A 17,011-nucleotide genomic window follows, 5' to 3' on the forward strand; every position below is an offset into this window, starting at 1 on the left:
CTGGTCATTTCCCTCTTAGCACAACCAGAACTACCACTAGCATTTTAGAGTATGCAGTGTGAAACTTCTTACAGAAACAGAATGAGTGAATTTCTGAAGTCAACCATCTCTCATAGAGGCTCCTCTTGTTTCCACTTTCATGCACTTTGAGAACTATTCAGTGTCTTCCTTTTCTTCGACACTCTTCTAGAATACCCTCCGGACACCGGTGTACACCACCTCCATGAGAAGGAACGCGATGGGCGTTGGCCTTGTTTTTGAAGCTGATCTTTACACCACAAGGCACATTTCCCATTGGGTGCTTCAAGGTGTTTGTCTCACTTTGAATGCAGATTGATAGCTTGAAGTTAGGCACTAGATTTTTCTCAAAGAACTCACTGCTTCAGGGAGGGAAGGAAAAAACAAAAACAACAAAGAGGCAAAGATTCACTACCCTGGGTGGGGTAGTGTTCACCTAGGTGTACTTGACCTTAAATAGTATGTTACAACTAAGCTAGTAGTCTCAATAAACACATTTGAAAAGGAAGCGTTTTTCATCATTTGCATTTTGTTTTAGAAACACTCTGAGTTGCTGTGTACAGATATAGGAAAGATGTAGTAAGTTTGTCACACACACACACAAAGACTAAGGTTTGCCTGTATGGTTGTAAGAAACATTTTTAATTGCCCAAAGCATCGCTTCTGCTGTGTTTAGAAGCGATGCCTTCCATCGGCCTTGAACAAGTGGCAGGGTAGTTCACTCATACAATAGATAGCCATCATAATATGGCAACAACAACCAAAAAAACCCAAAACCGAAACCACTGCTGGGTAATGCAATACACTTAGACGTGGTAAACCCTGGAATAACAAGCTGTCTTTAACCAATCATTTTTCAGGAACACAGCCTTCTCCCTGTCCCTCCCCACAATTCATGAAACAAATCCTACCACACAACTGACAAGGCACAACACTGACGAGTGTTTCTTGGGCTTTAAACTAGCAAGTGACTGAATTGTGAAGGTGCACAGGCAGACGACACGGGAGGCCTTAGGGCTAGCGGACATTCAAATCCTCTCTGACTGGCAACAACCCTGCTGTAAGTTATCATGTTACACAGGAAATTTAGCATTACCACAATTAGGAAGAACAGCTGTCTTCATCCTGCCAGTGCCTTTTTTTTTTTTAAAGGGAAGCTGACAAATAGTTGTTATCCAAGGCTCCCGAAGGAAACATACACCAACACACAGCTGCAGAAAAAGCTTAAGGGGGTTAAGACTACAGCTGGCAAAGAGGAAGGAAAGAGGGCAGGCAGGAATCCTTCACCAGGTTTCACAAAGGTTACGTGTTCCAAGTTTTTGAAGGCACATCATAAGCTTAGCAGCATTTGGGAGCCATTTTTTCTTGCTTGTCCTACTCAGAGGCTGCAGACAAGAGTGAAGCAGAGGTGAGCTGGAGGTGCTGATCAGAATTTAGGAAAAAAACTGTCAGATTTGTGCTCCCGTCCAAAATTACATACTCACACTGCTCTCAGTATGCCTTTCTTTCCTAGAAAAAAGAACAAACATAAAAAATCAAGTAGTCTAACAAGAGATGTTGGGGCTACCTGTTGCTAACTAGGCAGGAGTAAGGGAACCAGGACAAGTACAAGGCAAGTGTGTCCCAATTGGCTGAGATAAAACTTGACGATGCCAGGTTCTCCTCTCGTATGAATTGGTTAAGTCAATTACATTTCAAACTAAATGCACACATTTTAAAGGGACAGTATGGGCTTCTAATAGCTTATATATATAAGATATATATATATATATATATATATATATATATATATATATAAGCTATATAATAGCTTAGAAGCCCATGCTGTCTGATGATACCCAGAACAAGTCTACGGCTTTCAGGAAACAAAAATAATCCCTTTATAAAAAGAAAAAGTGCAGGTTAGAGCATAAGGAACCATTCCCATATTGGATAGTCAGTTACATTTGCTCCCTGAAAAAGGAGCTCTGAGCCAGTATGGAAGGTGCCACAAGTGCAGTGTACAGACTAGTGTAAAACGTGCAATGAAGCCATTCAATTTAAAAAATAAAAATTAAAGAAGTGTTCTTACTCTTTCTGTAAGAATCATTAACCATTGAAAGGAGTGCTTTAGACTCTCCTTCCCTTTTTTTTTTTTTAAACTTAAAGCCACAAACCAAAGTATTTAGGACTAATAAGTAATACTTGCTGGGACTCTCAGGATTTTTGAGCCAGAGAAACTATGAACACAATTTGCAACCAAAAGCCTATGAAGGTAAAAAGTCCTTAGTGCCTTTTAAAGTATAGCTGCAGCTGCATTATTTTCAATGCTACCATGAGAAAAGGCTTTGTCATGGAAGTTAATGTTTGTGTACGAATTGCTACATACACAGTGGAGACAAAAGACCTGTTGCTATTTTAAATGCTAACAGCCATTACCTATTGCTGCAGGGTTAGAGCTAAGTTTGTTTTCGTTAACAATAATAACACAGCCTGCAGCCTGTGCCTTTGTCCACATGTGTAGTTACCATAAATGGAGCAGTGCTCAGAAGCAAGCGGTCAGGTACCCCTGATTTGGCCACAGCATTTAGTAGTTATATGCCTTGCCATATGAACACAGTCCTATTAGGGTTCATTAGAGGAGAATAATCTATTAATGATGTATCTGGAAGAAGTTTGGCATGCATGGGGCATCAAAAGAAACTTTACTGCAGGTGCTATTTATCCTATAGGATCACAGTGCATAAACAGCAACAGAATAGAGCAAGTGATTTTACTTAAACAGTTCTGTCTGTCCCTGAGTGCTTTCTGACCACTTTGCTTCCGTTGACCTGATCCACTGCCAGCGTTTCAACCTCCGGCTGAGGCTGGGATGGCGCGACGTGGTGGATGCGATGCGCCACCCCAATGTGTGCCTTGTGTGGCTTCTCTCGGGCCGGACTGTGTGATTCACCGGATGCTCGATCTGAAGCAATTGGTGGAATAACCAACGGCCTCTCCTTGATAAGGTGGACCTCTGCCGTTTCTCTGGCCAACAAAAACGGAGTGGGATCAGGCATGGCATCCACAGGCTCTCTTAGCAGCAGCTTCCGGCTATCCGATCCTATTCTGTAGGCCTCTTCAAACTCAGGGTTGAGTGGTGTTGACAGGCTCTTCTTCATTCTGCGTCGTGGAGTCTCCGGCAGTTTGTCTTTGGGAGGGGCTGGCTTATAGTTGGACAACACTGGACTGCCAGAAGGGGTCCCCTCTGAAGTCCCACTGGAACTCAGCAGCTTCTTCTTAGTAGCGTGCAGTTGAGAAGTTAAATAAGCAATAGTGCTTGCTCTCTGCTCCAGTTCACTTGACAGCATATTGAGCTTATGGCTTTTCATTTTTAGCTCTTCCAAATACTTCTTTTCTCTTTCTTTAATAGTGTTTTCCAGCACCATTATCATTGCATTCTTTTGTTCCAGTTCTTTCAATAATTCATTGTTTTCAGCCTCTTTGCTTTTCAGTTGAGCTTCAAGATCTTCACACTTTCTTTTGAGTTCATCACTTCTTGAACTACCATTTTCTAGAAGAATAGGAAAATCATTCAAGTTAATGACTATCATTAAGTAAAACAGTGGAGCAGGGTTCCTTTTGACAATTCAAACCCATAAGACCCCAAAGGCTAACTTGTGCAAATGCTGTAAGAATCACTATCTTCAGAAGCACTGGGATGGCTCTTACAGAAGAGATGAAGAGCTACTGCCACTCACCACAGTTTAGAAGAAAGCAGTTGACACCAAGTAAAGATGCTTCACGCATTGAGGTAAATGGGGATTACAGAAACCATGAAGACATGCCCAGGCATTAGCTTTGGTCCCCCATGGATGGCGGAAGCCTGTGACTGTAGGCAGAGACGTTCCTCTTCACAGTTGTAGAAGCCTCTACCAGGATGAGGTGTCTGAGCCTGGCTGCCTCCTTTTCACAAGAACACGCCACCCTGTACACCAGGGGATCTTGCACTGTGGGCATGCCCTACAGGCTGACCCCATCTCCGCACCTGTGCCCTCACAGCACACATGGGGCATGTGGGGTGATTTTGTCACTCTTTAGTTTTTACAGCTGGACAGCTTTCCAACTGTTCAGCAGGGACCTTCAGCCCCAAATTCTCCAATAACAAGCACTCTAGTCACAGAACTTTCAACTATATATTGTTAGACATTGTCCCCTCCACAGTGGACAATGTCCATATCTGTCACAGCACCAACACATCGGCATTACTAACAGACCACCTACTCTAAAAATCCTGTTATAAGTACCTGACATACACTGCAATATCAAAAACTAATGCTAAGCCCATGCAAAGCAGCTCAGTTGCCTTGCTAGATTTGCCTGTGTTGTCTCTTATTCGCGACACACATCCAGTCCTACACTGTCCCTGATCCGGGAGGTTACACCCAGGGAGTCTCTCATTCCTCTGCTTCACCTGTTGATAACATCACAGAAAGAAGAAACCTTTGTGGTATGATAACAATACCAGCTAAGTTTTAATAAGTCTCTCTCCTGCCTCTAAAATTCCGTTCCTGCTTGCAATGCATGCAGCATGCACAGGGAACTCGGGAACTGATTGTCTAGAAACAGAGGAGTCAGCAGTTCTGCACTCTTTCTAGCTCTTTCGAAGATGGACTTGTAAAGAACTTGTGACATTTACTCCATAAATAACTGTAACTCTGGAAAGTAGAAAGCTCCTCTTGTATCTTTTGAATCTGTAGAGTCAACATCCCATACGCAAAGTATTCTCAGCTACTTATAATAGAGAAAGTAAAACATTAAGAAACATAAGGCAGTTTAACATGAACACTAAACGAAAAATGTTAGGCATTCCTTACCTGACAAATCTGAAGTCTTTACAGTCAGCTCATAGGTTAAATCTGAAGAGGAAAAAAAGATGTTTAGCTTTCTTTGTTAGAACAACAACAAATAAACCACTTGGTGAGCATGTTTACAGTAATAGGAGATCCACTGCAAAAGACCAAATCTGTAAAAAAAAAAAAAAAACAAAAAAAAAACACAAACACAAAACAACCCAGCCACAGAACAATCCCATGACAGTTTGTTTTTTTTTTTTTTTTTAAAGACAGATCTTTGCTTACTGACCACACTGTCATGCCCTGAAATACACACACCCTAACTATACCCCAATGGGGGGCTCTGTTGCAGAGGCTTCACTGCTAAAGTAGGAAGCAGTTACCCCATTCTTGTGAAGAGTCAAGCACTGACCTAGCGTATCAGCACGCTTTCCAGTTACCTGTGCAGTGCTGCTGCAGGCGTCGAATCTCAGCGTGCAGGCCTTTCAGTGTGTTGGCATGCTCTCGCTGAAGAAAGAGTAGATTCTTCTGGGCACTGTGTAGCTGGTTCTCCAGGTTTGAAGTTGCCATCCTGGCATGCAGTCGCTCTGTCAGTAAACAGACGTAGACCGGTAACACGCAGTTATCTTGCAGATATAAAGATCCTCACTACAACAAGAATCAACAGAAATAATTGAATTATACTATTAACAAACTGATATGCAAGCAAGCAAATGCCCCAGAAGTGTAAGTGTTTTTCTGTTTCATGACTATTTCATTGAGTAGTGCTCTTGGTTCCTAGAAAGCCTAATTTAACTCCAGGCCAGAGCAGCACAGGGAACTCATTTGTTTGGAGTTAACACATTTAAAGGATTAACTTCAGACAAAGTCACTAATCTTATTACAAGATATAAGTGGAGTTCTGAGAAATGGGCTAGTATGTCCCTCTGTCTGGTTGGGCATTCTCCATGTACCTCCTGGGTTACAGGACTCATTAACATCTCTGGACAAGAAAGACGAAGAAAGGACTAAACTGCATCGTCACTAAAGAGAAATGCAAAGTAAGGAGCCCTTAACTTGCAGCTGAGCTCAGCAGCGTGCATGCATGTGGCTGCTCAGGGGCACCTTAGCTGAGAAGTGCACACTGGAAGGGGGAGGAGAGCGCTCTGGCTGCTGCTGCATTTCAGCTGCACTACAGCACGGACGCTGGCCCCATGGCACTGCAGCCTGGTGTCCCACACAGGCCCCAGTGACACTGCAGTGAGGCTGTGGAAAAGCACAATGTCCCACTTAAAGACAAAACAAGCAGATATTTGTTGCTGAGGTTATGAGTAAAAGGAAAACTCTCACACCACTGGGGTTTCCTCGCAGAGCAGTCTCATAAAACTAGGCCCCTGGCCACAGCAGCGCTCAGATTCAAATAAAGGCAGAAATGGTTTGCAGTGCGATGCTGGGAAGCATCTTTGAAGACCCCTGCTGTGTTACTACTGCTCCTTGTAAGGCAACAATGGTTTTAAAACATTGTATACCCACAGGCCAAACAACAGAGAAACACCTGTCTAGTAGAACTGGAGACACAGACTCACAAATGAATTCTCTGATAAAAGGTATAAGTGCCTCCTCATACAAGGTGCAGCCATATGCTTCCCTGGGGCTCCCTCTGTGACATCTGAAGAGTACCTGGTGAGCTGCGGTGGCGGGATGACGCTCCAGAGGAGCATGGACAGGAGTTACCAGGTCCCTGGTGAATCTAATCAGTCAGTCATGACACTATTTTCTTGCTTCCTAGGGAAATTTAACTCTAAAACAAGTACACTAATGAAAAAGTGCAAAGATGACAGCATGCCACCCTCCTGCAGCACAAAATACTTCTAGTTGCTCTTGAACTTCACAGTATGACCATTGCCCCTCTCTGTGTACATAGGGTGCTGTAACATGAGCAGCACTGCTACAGCGAGGGCACACAATGCTGCTCCACCTACAGCTGTTTTGCAGAGGCTGCTGGATCTACCCGAAAAGAAGCTTCGAGAAACATATGCCCTCAATTCCTCCACATTGCTAGATTTCTCCTTTCTTTAGCAAGGAATCTGTCAAGCTTGGGAAGCCTTCTCCTCAGACAGCCCAAGAGTGTAAGGACAGCACAAAAACAGGTGGGCAGACAAGTTTGAGAGCCAGGCTGGTGGGAGGGGGAGTAGCTCATGCTGGATGGGAATCGCCCAGGCCGTACTGGGGGAAATGCCATCTTTTCCGGGCGCTGCAGAAGACAGCTGCTGACCTGCTCCCAGGAGCGAGGAGGAGAGGGCTCCCAGGCGCCCTGTGGCACCCTGCACACAGCTGCTGCTGGTGCCCACCATTCAACAAGGAGACGGGACCGACAAAGCCGCTACCATGCTGTGTCAGACGCTGCTGTTGCACAAGGAGCATTAGCTTTGTCATTTCAATACTAAGGATAAATTGAGTTATCGGTGTAGCTTTGTAAAAGCAATTCCAGCTTTTAGATTGCAAAGATAAGACTCAGGACTCTCACCATCTGCAATGGCATTACAGCTACAGACTGTAATTGTGGGATCACGTTGTGCAAGAGATGGACCTTAATTCCGTCCCCTGGCTACCTCGCAGGCTGCCTTAAGTGGTTCATATTGCTAGGTAAAACATTTCCCATTGGGCTCTTTTGGTACGTAGTTTTGTGACAAAGATTTGATTCTACAAGTTTAAAGTTAGTAGAACATACAGTCAGAGGACACAACATGCATTTGTCATTCCTTAAGATAACACAGACTTATTTTAATTTTATATCTTTCATCCCAAAGATGTAACCCAAGGAACATGCAAATGACCCCAAAGAAACACCAAAGACAGAGACTTGATAAAACATTTGAAAATTAAAAATGTACGTATACACATACACACACAATCTTCCTGGCTTTATGTGTAACCATAACTGACATAATCAATGACTTATCCCTACCACAGAAACATATATTTGACTGTCAAAAAATAAAGTAAGGGTGTAAAAGACTTTCACGGAATCGATTTCTATGCAAGAGGCAAAACAGAGCTTTCAGTTACTTTATAACGAAGATGAAAGATCAGGTTCAGTGCTCAAGAAGAATGAGGGAAACAGTGCCAACGTGCTTTATTGTGTGGAACTGGTCAGTTTGCAATCAACACAATTAAGAAAGAAGCAAGGTACAGATCAAAAATACTCTCAAAAGAGGTTTCTGGGTTGGCTAAAAATGAAGTAACCTCAGTCATGCGTGCAGGCTCCTGTGCAGCCACTACATGAGAGCGGCTCGCTGAGTTGGGACTGCTTTCTGCCCTTCAGCAAGGGGACGCACAGGGAGCCCCATGGCCAGCCCAGGAACCTCTCGTGCTGCAGCCTCAGCTGGTGTCTCACGGTCACAGCAGTTACCACGGGCACTGTTAGTTTAAAGGATTGTTGATGCTTTTGCTGTTACATTTTCAAAGTGACATCATCCTGTCCGCAAAGCTGACTATATACAGAAGCTACTGAATCATCCAATTTTGTAAGTGATCATAATACTCTTATCGACAGTATGACAGCAGAACAAAACCTGCTTCAGAGTCCATTCCCTCAACACAGCTGGAGCTCAGACTGCATGGTACACTGAGGCTCAGAAGGATTTTTACTAAGAAATGTATTTTCTAAAAAACATCAAGTACTGACAGTGCTATGTGACAGAACGGTCTACATATAATGTCCTGGAACCTTTCCTATCCCACTTGTTACTAACCACTTACAGGCTTTATGCTTCTAACTATAAACCCAACAGAAGAAGTCTTCATCACCAGCAACAAACTTTGATATAAAATGTTCATAACTCAATTCTTGGAAATAAATGCATTTTTAAACAAGTTTTGCTTGTTCTCACATTCAGAGCAAGGCTGTCACTGTTAATGCCTTCAATTATTTTTTCATCTCCATCTCTTCCACACTAAAGATCACACTAAGATTACCTCATCTGAATAAAAACAATCAGAGGCAGGCTAGTTTTATGGGTTTGGGAAGAAAAAAACCAAACTATCAGCATCAGAGCATCACCTCCCCTGCAGCACCGGTATGTGATCAGTGAGAGCAGTTCCATCAATCTACCAGGAGTTTTAGCTGCAGCCCCTCCACGGTAAGTCGGTCCTCCCTCCTCTGAGGATGAAGGACCAGAGGACTGTAGACTTGCAGGCCTTCTGCAACCCTCCGAGGCTTTCCTTCCTCACCGCAGCCTTGCAGTCTGCCTGTCCTCTCCTTCAGCCATTGCAGTGGCTGTCTAGGAAAGGGAAGGCCACTGTGGTAAAGTCACAGTTTCCACAGAGTTCATGGGCAGCAGTTTCAATCCAGTCCCCATTCAGCCCTGCCCTGTCACGTCTTTGTACACAGCACATAAAACACAGCGCAATCCTGTACTCAGGAACAGGTGAAACTACCACGGGAACAGGGAAGATGTTTTGCAGAGACAGTCACTATACAAAGCCACTTATGCTGAGAAACCTGCTTCAGCTACACAAATTAGTATTCATAAGCATATACTCCAAGACACTATTCACTTTATAGCTATTTTACTCCAAATTAAAAACACAAACCTAGGCCTATTATTAAAGCCTGGGATCTGGATAAAATAGATTTCTACTGAATCTGCCAACTGAGTTCATTAATATAATATTAAAAATATTTTAGTTTATTTTTCTTCCCTTATTTGTGCATCAGAAATTTCCTTGTGAGTTTACCTGCAAATACATTCACATTCTCAGATACCAAGGGATCACATGCATTTCACCCACCTCTTGTTTTTCCCCGTAGGAACTTTTTAGCCAGCACCTAACCAGAAAGCTGGCCAAACCACCAAAGCAGAAGCCAGCCACTGAGAAAATATCTCCCTAGAACAGCATCAAGTCCTTTTATGTCCCTAGAGATAATACAACTGAACTGGACAAAAGGTAACTGAAAACACAGATAGATGTGATCAGGCAAACCTAGCCAACTGATACGTTCTGGGGCAAGTTTACCAAACAGACCATGTCAGAAGATCTAACACGGCACTAAGAGGAAGGAAAAAGCCTCCTGGCACGACATCCCAGAACAGCACTCTTGAGAGCTGGGAGCTCTAAAAGCTGGACAGCACTGGTGCTCCCCCTGAGGAACCTAACACATTACACACTATGCTACATACAGAAAAACCTACAATTCATGCCTCTAACACCACCCTATTTATGCTGCTTGCATGGCTTGTTCCAATTTCTTCAGGTCTGTCAACGGAGTTTTTTTTTTTTGCTTTGCTGGTGCAGCTTGTCATTTTGGAATCGCTTACTATCCTAAAAGTACTGCCAAGCAGACTGATTGCGGAGTAATTCCTCAGTAAAAGCAATCGATACAAAGGACTTAACTTCCCTACTGAGAATACTGGCTGGCACCACTGTTTAAAGACTACTCTGGCTATGGCCTACTCCACTTACTCCAAGCTCCCTAACAATTGTTAACCCCCTGTTTTGTGGTACCACACGTAGCCACAAATCACATCTAACAACCAGTCTCATGGGCAGCTGAGATCTTACAGAAATGACTATCAGTCTTCAAAATCTACACAGGTACGTTCCTGTTGGAGTTTCTAAGAGGAAATCCTATAAAGTAGTTCCGGGATTGCAATAAGCTCATTACATCTCCTGCTCTTCCAAGCCTTAAGGAATGTGAAGCCATGGATACGATTACAATTAAAAAGCACAGGATAGATATGAGAAATGCAGACGTCACCCAAGCCCTCTGTAAGAGCCAGATGAGCAATCTTTACTCTCACTATGAAAATCAGCAGGACAGATTTCAGAGCAGCTAAGGCAATGCCGGGAAGAAAGCTGTAACCGCATACCACAGAGTAGTTTGGGCTCTATGGTTTTTCTTCCTTCTCTGGTCTCCAATCCAATTTTTTTTTTTTTTTTTTTTTTTTTCTTTTTTAAATGCTTGCTTTGTTCTTACACAAAAGGGGACTGTGAAACACAGAGCTAGGCAAACGCCAACTAGGAATGCATCTGTCACTTGATAAGGTTGATAAAACATTAAAAGGGGCATCACAGTATTCAACACTGCACTGGTAACACACCTGGTTCACAGGAAGACCAGCATTAAAACCAATTTCCAACCTGTCACAGTCACAAAGCTTTATCTGTATGATGGGCTGCATTCCACCCTTAAACATATAGTATTTCTCATTTCTTGATCACTACAAAACATTTCTAGATATAGCTAGAGATTTAGATCTGGAGACATCCCCCCAAGCAGTGGATTTAGAATTTGTTATGAATACAGTCTGGGAGAGCAAACTGAATGAAGCAGCTCTCCTTCAGAAATGTGAAGTGCAACACCACTCCCTGCTGCACCTGAGTCCTCATCTTCTCTTTACTACGGGAAGGTAATTGAACGTTCTTGTAAGCTCACCCTGAGAAGGAACTGTTCCACCTCTTTCCTAAGAGCGTGTTCCCTTAAAAAGGGAAAAAATGTCTTAAATTTAAAATAAAAAGAAAGAAACAAGACCTTCCAATATCTGACATCATCACATGCTCACCATAAACAACTGCTAAAATTTTAACAGCCAAATTCTACCTTGTAGATGATGAACAGGCTCCAGGCCTTTTCTGATCTCAATTATTTGGATAGAGTTCAAAATATTTCAATGAAATGAGCGCAATTTTCTGGCTCTGTATTATTAGGTGCCAGTGCACAACATCAGAGCATATCCATACCTCGCTGCAAGATAAGAAGAGGGAGATGCTAATCTATGATTTTAGACACGGTCTAAAGGAATCCACTGCAACAAAGCCCAACTGACCACAGTTATTTAACATTTTCATTCCCGTTTGGGATCCACTGAACAAAACAGAACAAATCTCCTTCAAAAGAGATGGGGCAATTATCACCTGGAAAACCAACCACTTCAGCTCCCTGCCAACAAATATCCAAGTCTTTTTTGGAGACACATTTGGGCAGGCCAGCCTTTCCCTCTAAACTGGTATCTAGCTGTTGCCCCCTCAAAATGTGACAAAATCTGCCAGAACACTTTTTGCATGCTATACAAAATACAGTTTCAAGAACTAATTAAGGACATGGGCTCTCTTGGAAGAACCTTGTAAGTAACAGTCCCCATTTTACAGACCGTCACTGACTTGACCAAACATTGCTCAGTACTGTAAGCTCTAATGATAAAATGCCCAACTGCTGGACACTTAGCTGTTCTTTGCTTAGATCAGCTCTCCCATCTCTAGAGACTTATGCCATCCGAAAAGTGTTTGGTCAGCTTGTTTCGAAGGGCACGCAGAGAAAGCCTGCAGTCTCCACAGCCAACTCGAGGGCTTGGCTGTGTCCTTCTGCTCAGACATTTCCTTTACCCGCACAGCTGACCCAGTACCACTGCATGTCCACCGACATAGATCCAGCAGCACATCCCAAAGACAGCCTGCTACGCAGGAGCAGATGTATGACCCCCTCCCCACCCCCCTGTGCATTAGACCAGACCACGTTGACTAGTTAGCAGCTCTTGATGTTCGCCCTGCCTTTCAGACTACACACTAGGCCATTGCAGCCACCTTCAGCAGCTCAGCTTGTAGCAACAACTCCGGACACTATTCCTGTGATTCTGTGCCAATGTCTATCAGCTCTTATCACATCTAGCTGCGGTCCCAGGATGCTGTTCTCACCCTCTTTTGGTTTATGTCTTTAAAGCCAGACAAAATTAGTTCTTTCCTGGAAACAGCTGAAGGCAAAGATGAAATGTGCCACCCCCCTCCCAGAGGAAGGATGACCGTTTTCTCAGCACCCCTTCTATTTCTAACACTTTTTGATGTTGTTTCACTGGGTAGTTTTTCCACCCCATTTCCTCTTCATTTTGTGATCAGGGATTCTGCAGACTCTTTACAGGGAATCTATGAATATCCCTGAGGAAGCAGAGTTTTAATATTTTACTAAAAGAATAAAATTTTGTTACTGTAACAGCAGTGGGTATGGCAGCAGGAAGAATAATTAAGAGGACACATCTCTGGTAGCAACGCTTTCATTCCTCCAGATGCCTTAACCTAACAGGCTGGTGGTGCAGGAACCACCGACTGCTTACACACTGCCCTGTGTGAAGCCACGAGGACTGACAGAGACAATACACACAGTTCCCGTCCTTGAGACCACACCACCCTGGGGCCGTCACAGTGGAAGCAGACTAAAAATAAGCCAACGGTAAGACCGCTGGTATGCCAGAGACTGGAAGAGAATCACATTGAAGTGAAGCGGTCCTACAGCGGCATTTTAGACCTGCGTATTTTCCGACTGTTACCAAGGTATCCCAACACTATGGCAACCGATGCTATGGCTGTCAAGAAGAAAGGGCTTACTCTGGCAGAAAACACTGGAAATGACTAAAGTTGGGCGTTAGGGAAATGGGGAAGGCATCACCTAAGTAGCACCAATTACTTCAAAAACAACACTCTTCTTTAACGATGATTTTTTTTTAAGTTATATTAAAACCCCTCATGAGTAAAGGGGTAATTTAGCAGAACTGGCAGGCTCTCATCAGTAGCTCCTGATGAGTGGATTTTCTATTTTATTCACCCCTCCACTCATCCCGGGGAGGAAGGAGTTTGTCACTTTAATACAGCCTCCATCAAAGCTTTCACAAATTGCACCCCAATCACAACTTGATAATATTGGAAATATATAATATTGGAAAGAAACATACTGCTCTTTCTACTAAAGCCAGTTGCTTTTGCAAGAAGGGCAATGAAAAGGAAGTTAGTCTCCAATTCCCCCCAACACTAACATAATATCAGTGTTACACGTAAGAATGACTCTGATCCTATTACTTTCAGTCATTAAGTTCTCCGGCTTCAGTTAAAGCTAAATCAGGCCTTCACCTTGTATAGCACCTGTAGGAGGTGTAGAAGGGTATGTTAAGTACAACTCCACACTTACGCTTAGAAATTATACCGTGATGGAAAAGTCATTTTTTTCCCCTATGAACACAACTTTGTGCTATCTTTTGAGTTCACTCTCTATGACCAGTAAGCAATGTGTGAATCACAGAAAGAAGTCACAGAAGATGTATGTGTGTCATTTTAAAACGTCCCAGTTCTAAAGGCTTAATGAAATGCCAACCAAAGCAATTATTATGGCTGGTTTCACATAAGTGACTTCTTTTTTTCCCCTCCCACTTAGTAGAAAAATAACCTGCCACGATGCAGATACGCAATTGTGCATGGCTATCCAGACTAGCCATGACTTTGCCTCACAGCTTCCACTCAGATATACCGATTAAGTTCACTGCCATGTTTGTGAAATGCTCCAAATCCACCTTCCCCCGGACTGCCTAGTGCTGCAGGCCGGGGAAGTGGTCCCACTGACACAGAGCCACCTTCCCACTGACTGGTTTTCACTGAGGGATTCACACTGCAGCCACCTGAAGGGCAGGGGAAAACAGGTGAGCGGAGCAGGCGAGTGGGATGGGCACAAGTGCGTCCTGAGGCAGCAGTGCCAGCTCCTAGCACTGCCCTGAACTCGAGCTCCCACTGCGAGGACAGCAGAGGGCATGATTTTCAGAGTTCACCCAGGATGAAAAGCATCAAGAGAACTGGCTGGACCCCGCTGCAGAGCACAGCTACTTGAACTGCTCTGCAGAATAAAACAACATTTTTCCAGGCAAGTTTAACAGGCTGAGGAGTATGTTTGTTCTCTAAAGCATTCTGTGACAGTTGTTTCCTAAGGCATCGATTTGATTGTTTGAGAACAATCAAACAGATGAAAATTACTCTCCATTTTGCTGAAGTAAAGGTTTTGAGAGCTGCTGCTGACAGGAACCTAGTGGCAGTGATTACCTATGTCTAAGTTCTCCCCATAAAAAAGTACAAGATTTTTTATTAAATAATATGATGCTGAGACCTAGGTACCTTGTACTCTTACCTACATAACTCAGGTACCTGGAAGACAGCAAAGCTAACAGAGCTTGAATCAAGTTTTCATGAGGAACGGAAAGCAAACAAGCACATATACTTGTGTTACAAAGGAAACCTGCCACTAATGACATCATTCAGGCTTTTTCCACACAGACACCCCCTACGTGCGACACCTCTGCCCCACAGTGGTGTGATCAATGACACCTTGTGTGCCCTCCCTCTGGGCACCGCCTCGAATTATCAGGAGCTACCTTCCCTGGTGAACCTTCAGCCTTTCTACAGGCAGGCACTTGTGGGAAAGGAATTTGCAGGTGGCTTCGCGCTGTTTCACATGTCCCTGAATTAGAGAGAACGAGGAAACGAGCGGTAGAAACAAAAACTCGAGCAAGGTTGAGATAAAAGTAAATTGGCTACAGTGTTAAAGATGAGCTTTGGGCATTGGCCACTTGCTGGCTGGCTCAAGGCGCGTGTGTGAGGGTCTCTAACCAACTGTATGACAGATTCGGGCGTGAGGACAGCGCGTGGGGCTATGGGGAAAGTAAATGTAGTAGTGAAAAAGGGAAAAAAATGTCTCCTGTTCAAGAGCTATCAGAAGTCTGTGTCTTGCATCCCTTCAGCACTGTTCTATTTGGGTGGAAGTCATGAAAAGTTCCAGTTTTCAGTCAAGCAATACTTTTAAGTAACTTGAATCCTGGCTCTCACACACATAATTAAGACTGACAAGCAGCGAGATATTTTAATGATATTTTCAAGTAACACCCCAAGTTTTCCTAGGAGTGAAATGAGAATAAACGTGCTCCTCAACAGCAGGAAGGAAAGGGATCCAAATAAAAGGCCTTTTTTTTTTTTTTTTTTTTTTAAATAAAAAAGACTATTTTAAAACCAGCTTGCAGATATTCCAATGCACTCAGAATACATTATTTTCAGAAAAGATTTGCCACATCTCTAACTTATCGTAGCATGTAAATGTACTGCTCCCATTTATAATACCATGCTCCTTCATATCATCAAGGGAAACAAGCTGGTGCAGCATCCCCAGACAACGTTACTGATCCCATGGAGATACTGACCAACACCCATTATCAGACTGCTGGACAGCTTCACTTAGAAGAAAACAGTTTTGCTATCATTTAAAAATGAACACCAACAGATCAGGCACACGCTCACTGAAGATACTACAACCAGATATATGAAGGATACCGGCTCTCAGAGAAGTGCAGGAATCGGAGACAAGGTGCAGCAGGCAGCACCTGAACACCAACACTCAAACCCGGCTCTCCAAAATACAGCATTCATCATCTTCAGTTGCTCTTTCAGGTGGTGTGTTAGACACGCACACGAAAGGAGCTGGGAGTGTTCTGGCATGCTGCGGATGCAAAGGGAAGCCAGGCTCTGATGACAGCCTCCTGCTTGAACAAAGGGCAAGCGCCGCGCTCGGGCTCCACCCTGGCGCTCAGCACCACGTCTCCAAGGGACAGGACCAGCGCTGCCACAGCCCGGCCTGCCCACGCTGCTGGCAGCTGCACAGCACCAGCTGACTGCAGCATGCTTCCACTGCCGACAGTGTGGAAGCAGAAATAAGGCACACAAACCTGTGCTTTTCTACATCTCACAGCCACTCCGAGCACACACAATGTTTTATTGTATGCTGCAGAAAACTGACATGAACAAAGCTGCAGACAGCCAGACCACAGATGGTTCATGCAACCGCCTTTTCTCAACACCAACACCCTTAGGTCTTTCTTTTCTCAGCCTGTGACTTTGTTTTTCAAACAACCAGCAGCAGGAAAACAAGGAAGATCTATGCACTTGTCTACTCCGACTACCCCTATTTCCCCTAAAGCACAACAGTAAGCTACCCGACACAGGGATTTCTTCAGTAAGTTGCTACCTGTTAAAAACCCACTGCTGTTAGTTACTAACAGACGCATTTACACAGATACACAAATACATAGTGTCACTTGTTACTTGTCACCAAAAAGATCTCAAGCATTATGAACTATTTCAGAAAGATGTTTACAATTTGCTACATTTCTTTTTACTACAAAAATGAGGTGAAACGTGAACTTGAGCAAAAAATGAATTACATAACAGCATTCTGTTTACACAAGTAAGCATTGCAATACATTGTGAATCTTGAGAATATAAGCTTGAGGGTTTTGCAATTTTAAAACACAATTTCTTAACCCATGGAAAAGCAATTACACACTTAGAAATCAGTGCCTAATGGTATTAAAGGCAAACTAGTTTGTAAACAGTAAAGTAGA

General features: G+C 43.5%; 2 protein-coding genes across 7 annotated transcripts in view; one reads left to right on the plus strand and one right to left on the minus strand.

Annotated features, from left to right (window-relative positions):
* The window catches only part of DNAH10 (dynein axonemal heavy chain 10), a 63,712-nt gene extending 63,186 nt beyond the window's left edge, over positions 1–526 (plus strand). Inside the window, exon 78 of the mRNA XM_068654360.1 lies at positions 191–526. Coding sequence (XP_068510461.1) covers positions 191–337 — 147 coding nt within the window. The 3' untranslated portion in view covers positions 338–526. The remainder of the gene's footprint in view (positions 1–190) is intronic.
* Positions 527–639: 113 nt separating this feature from the next.
* CCDC92 (coiled-coil domain containing 92) overlaps positions 640–17,011 on the minus strand; it is a 68,160-nt gene continuing 51,788 nt past the window's right edge. For 3 of the 6 annotated variants that reach the window (XM_068654350.1, XM_068654351.1, XM_068654353.1), the window contains exons 2-4: positions 5,273–5,419; positions 4,854–4,895; positions 640–3,550 (exon numbers count right to left, since the gene is read on the minus strand). In XM_068654350.1, the coding sequence (XP_068510451.1) occupies positions 2,775–3,550; positions 4,854–4,895; positions 5,273–5,402 (948 nt within the window). In that variant the 5' untranslated portion in view covers positions 5,403–5,419 and the 3' untranslated portion in view covers positions 640–2,774. Of the gene's footprint in view, positions 3,551–4,853; positions 4,896–5,272; positions 5,481–17,011 lie in introns of all 6 variants that reach the window. The other 3 variants (XM_068654348.1, XM_068654349.1, XM_068654352.1) reach the window with 2 other exon arrangements.

The sequence above is a fragment of the Anas acuta genome, chromosome 17, assembly GCF_963932015.1.
Source record: "Anas acuta chromosome 17, bAnaAcu1.1, whole genome shotgun sequence".
NCBI classification, from domain to species: Eukaryota; Metazoa; Chordata; class Aves; order Anseriformes; family Anatidae; genus Anas; species Anas acuta.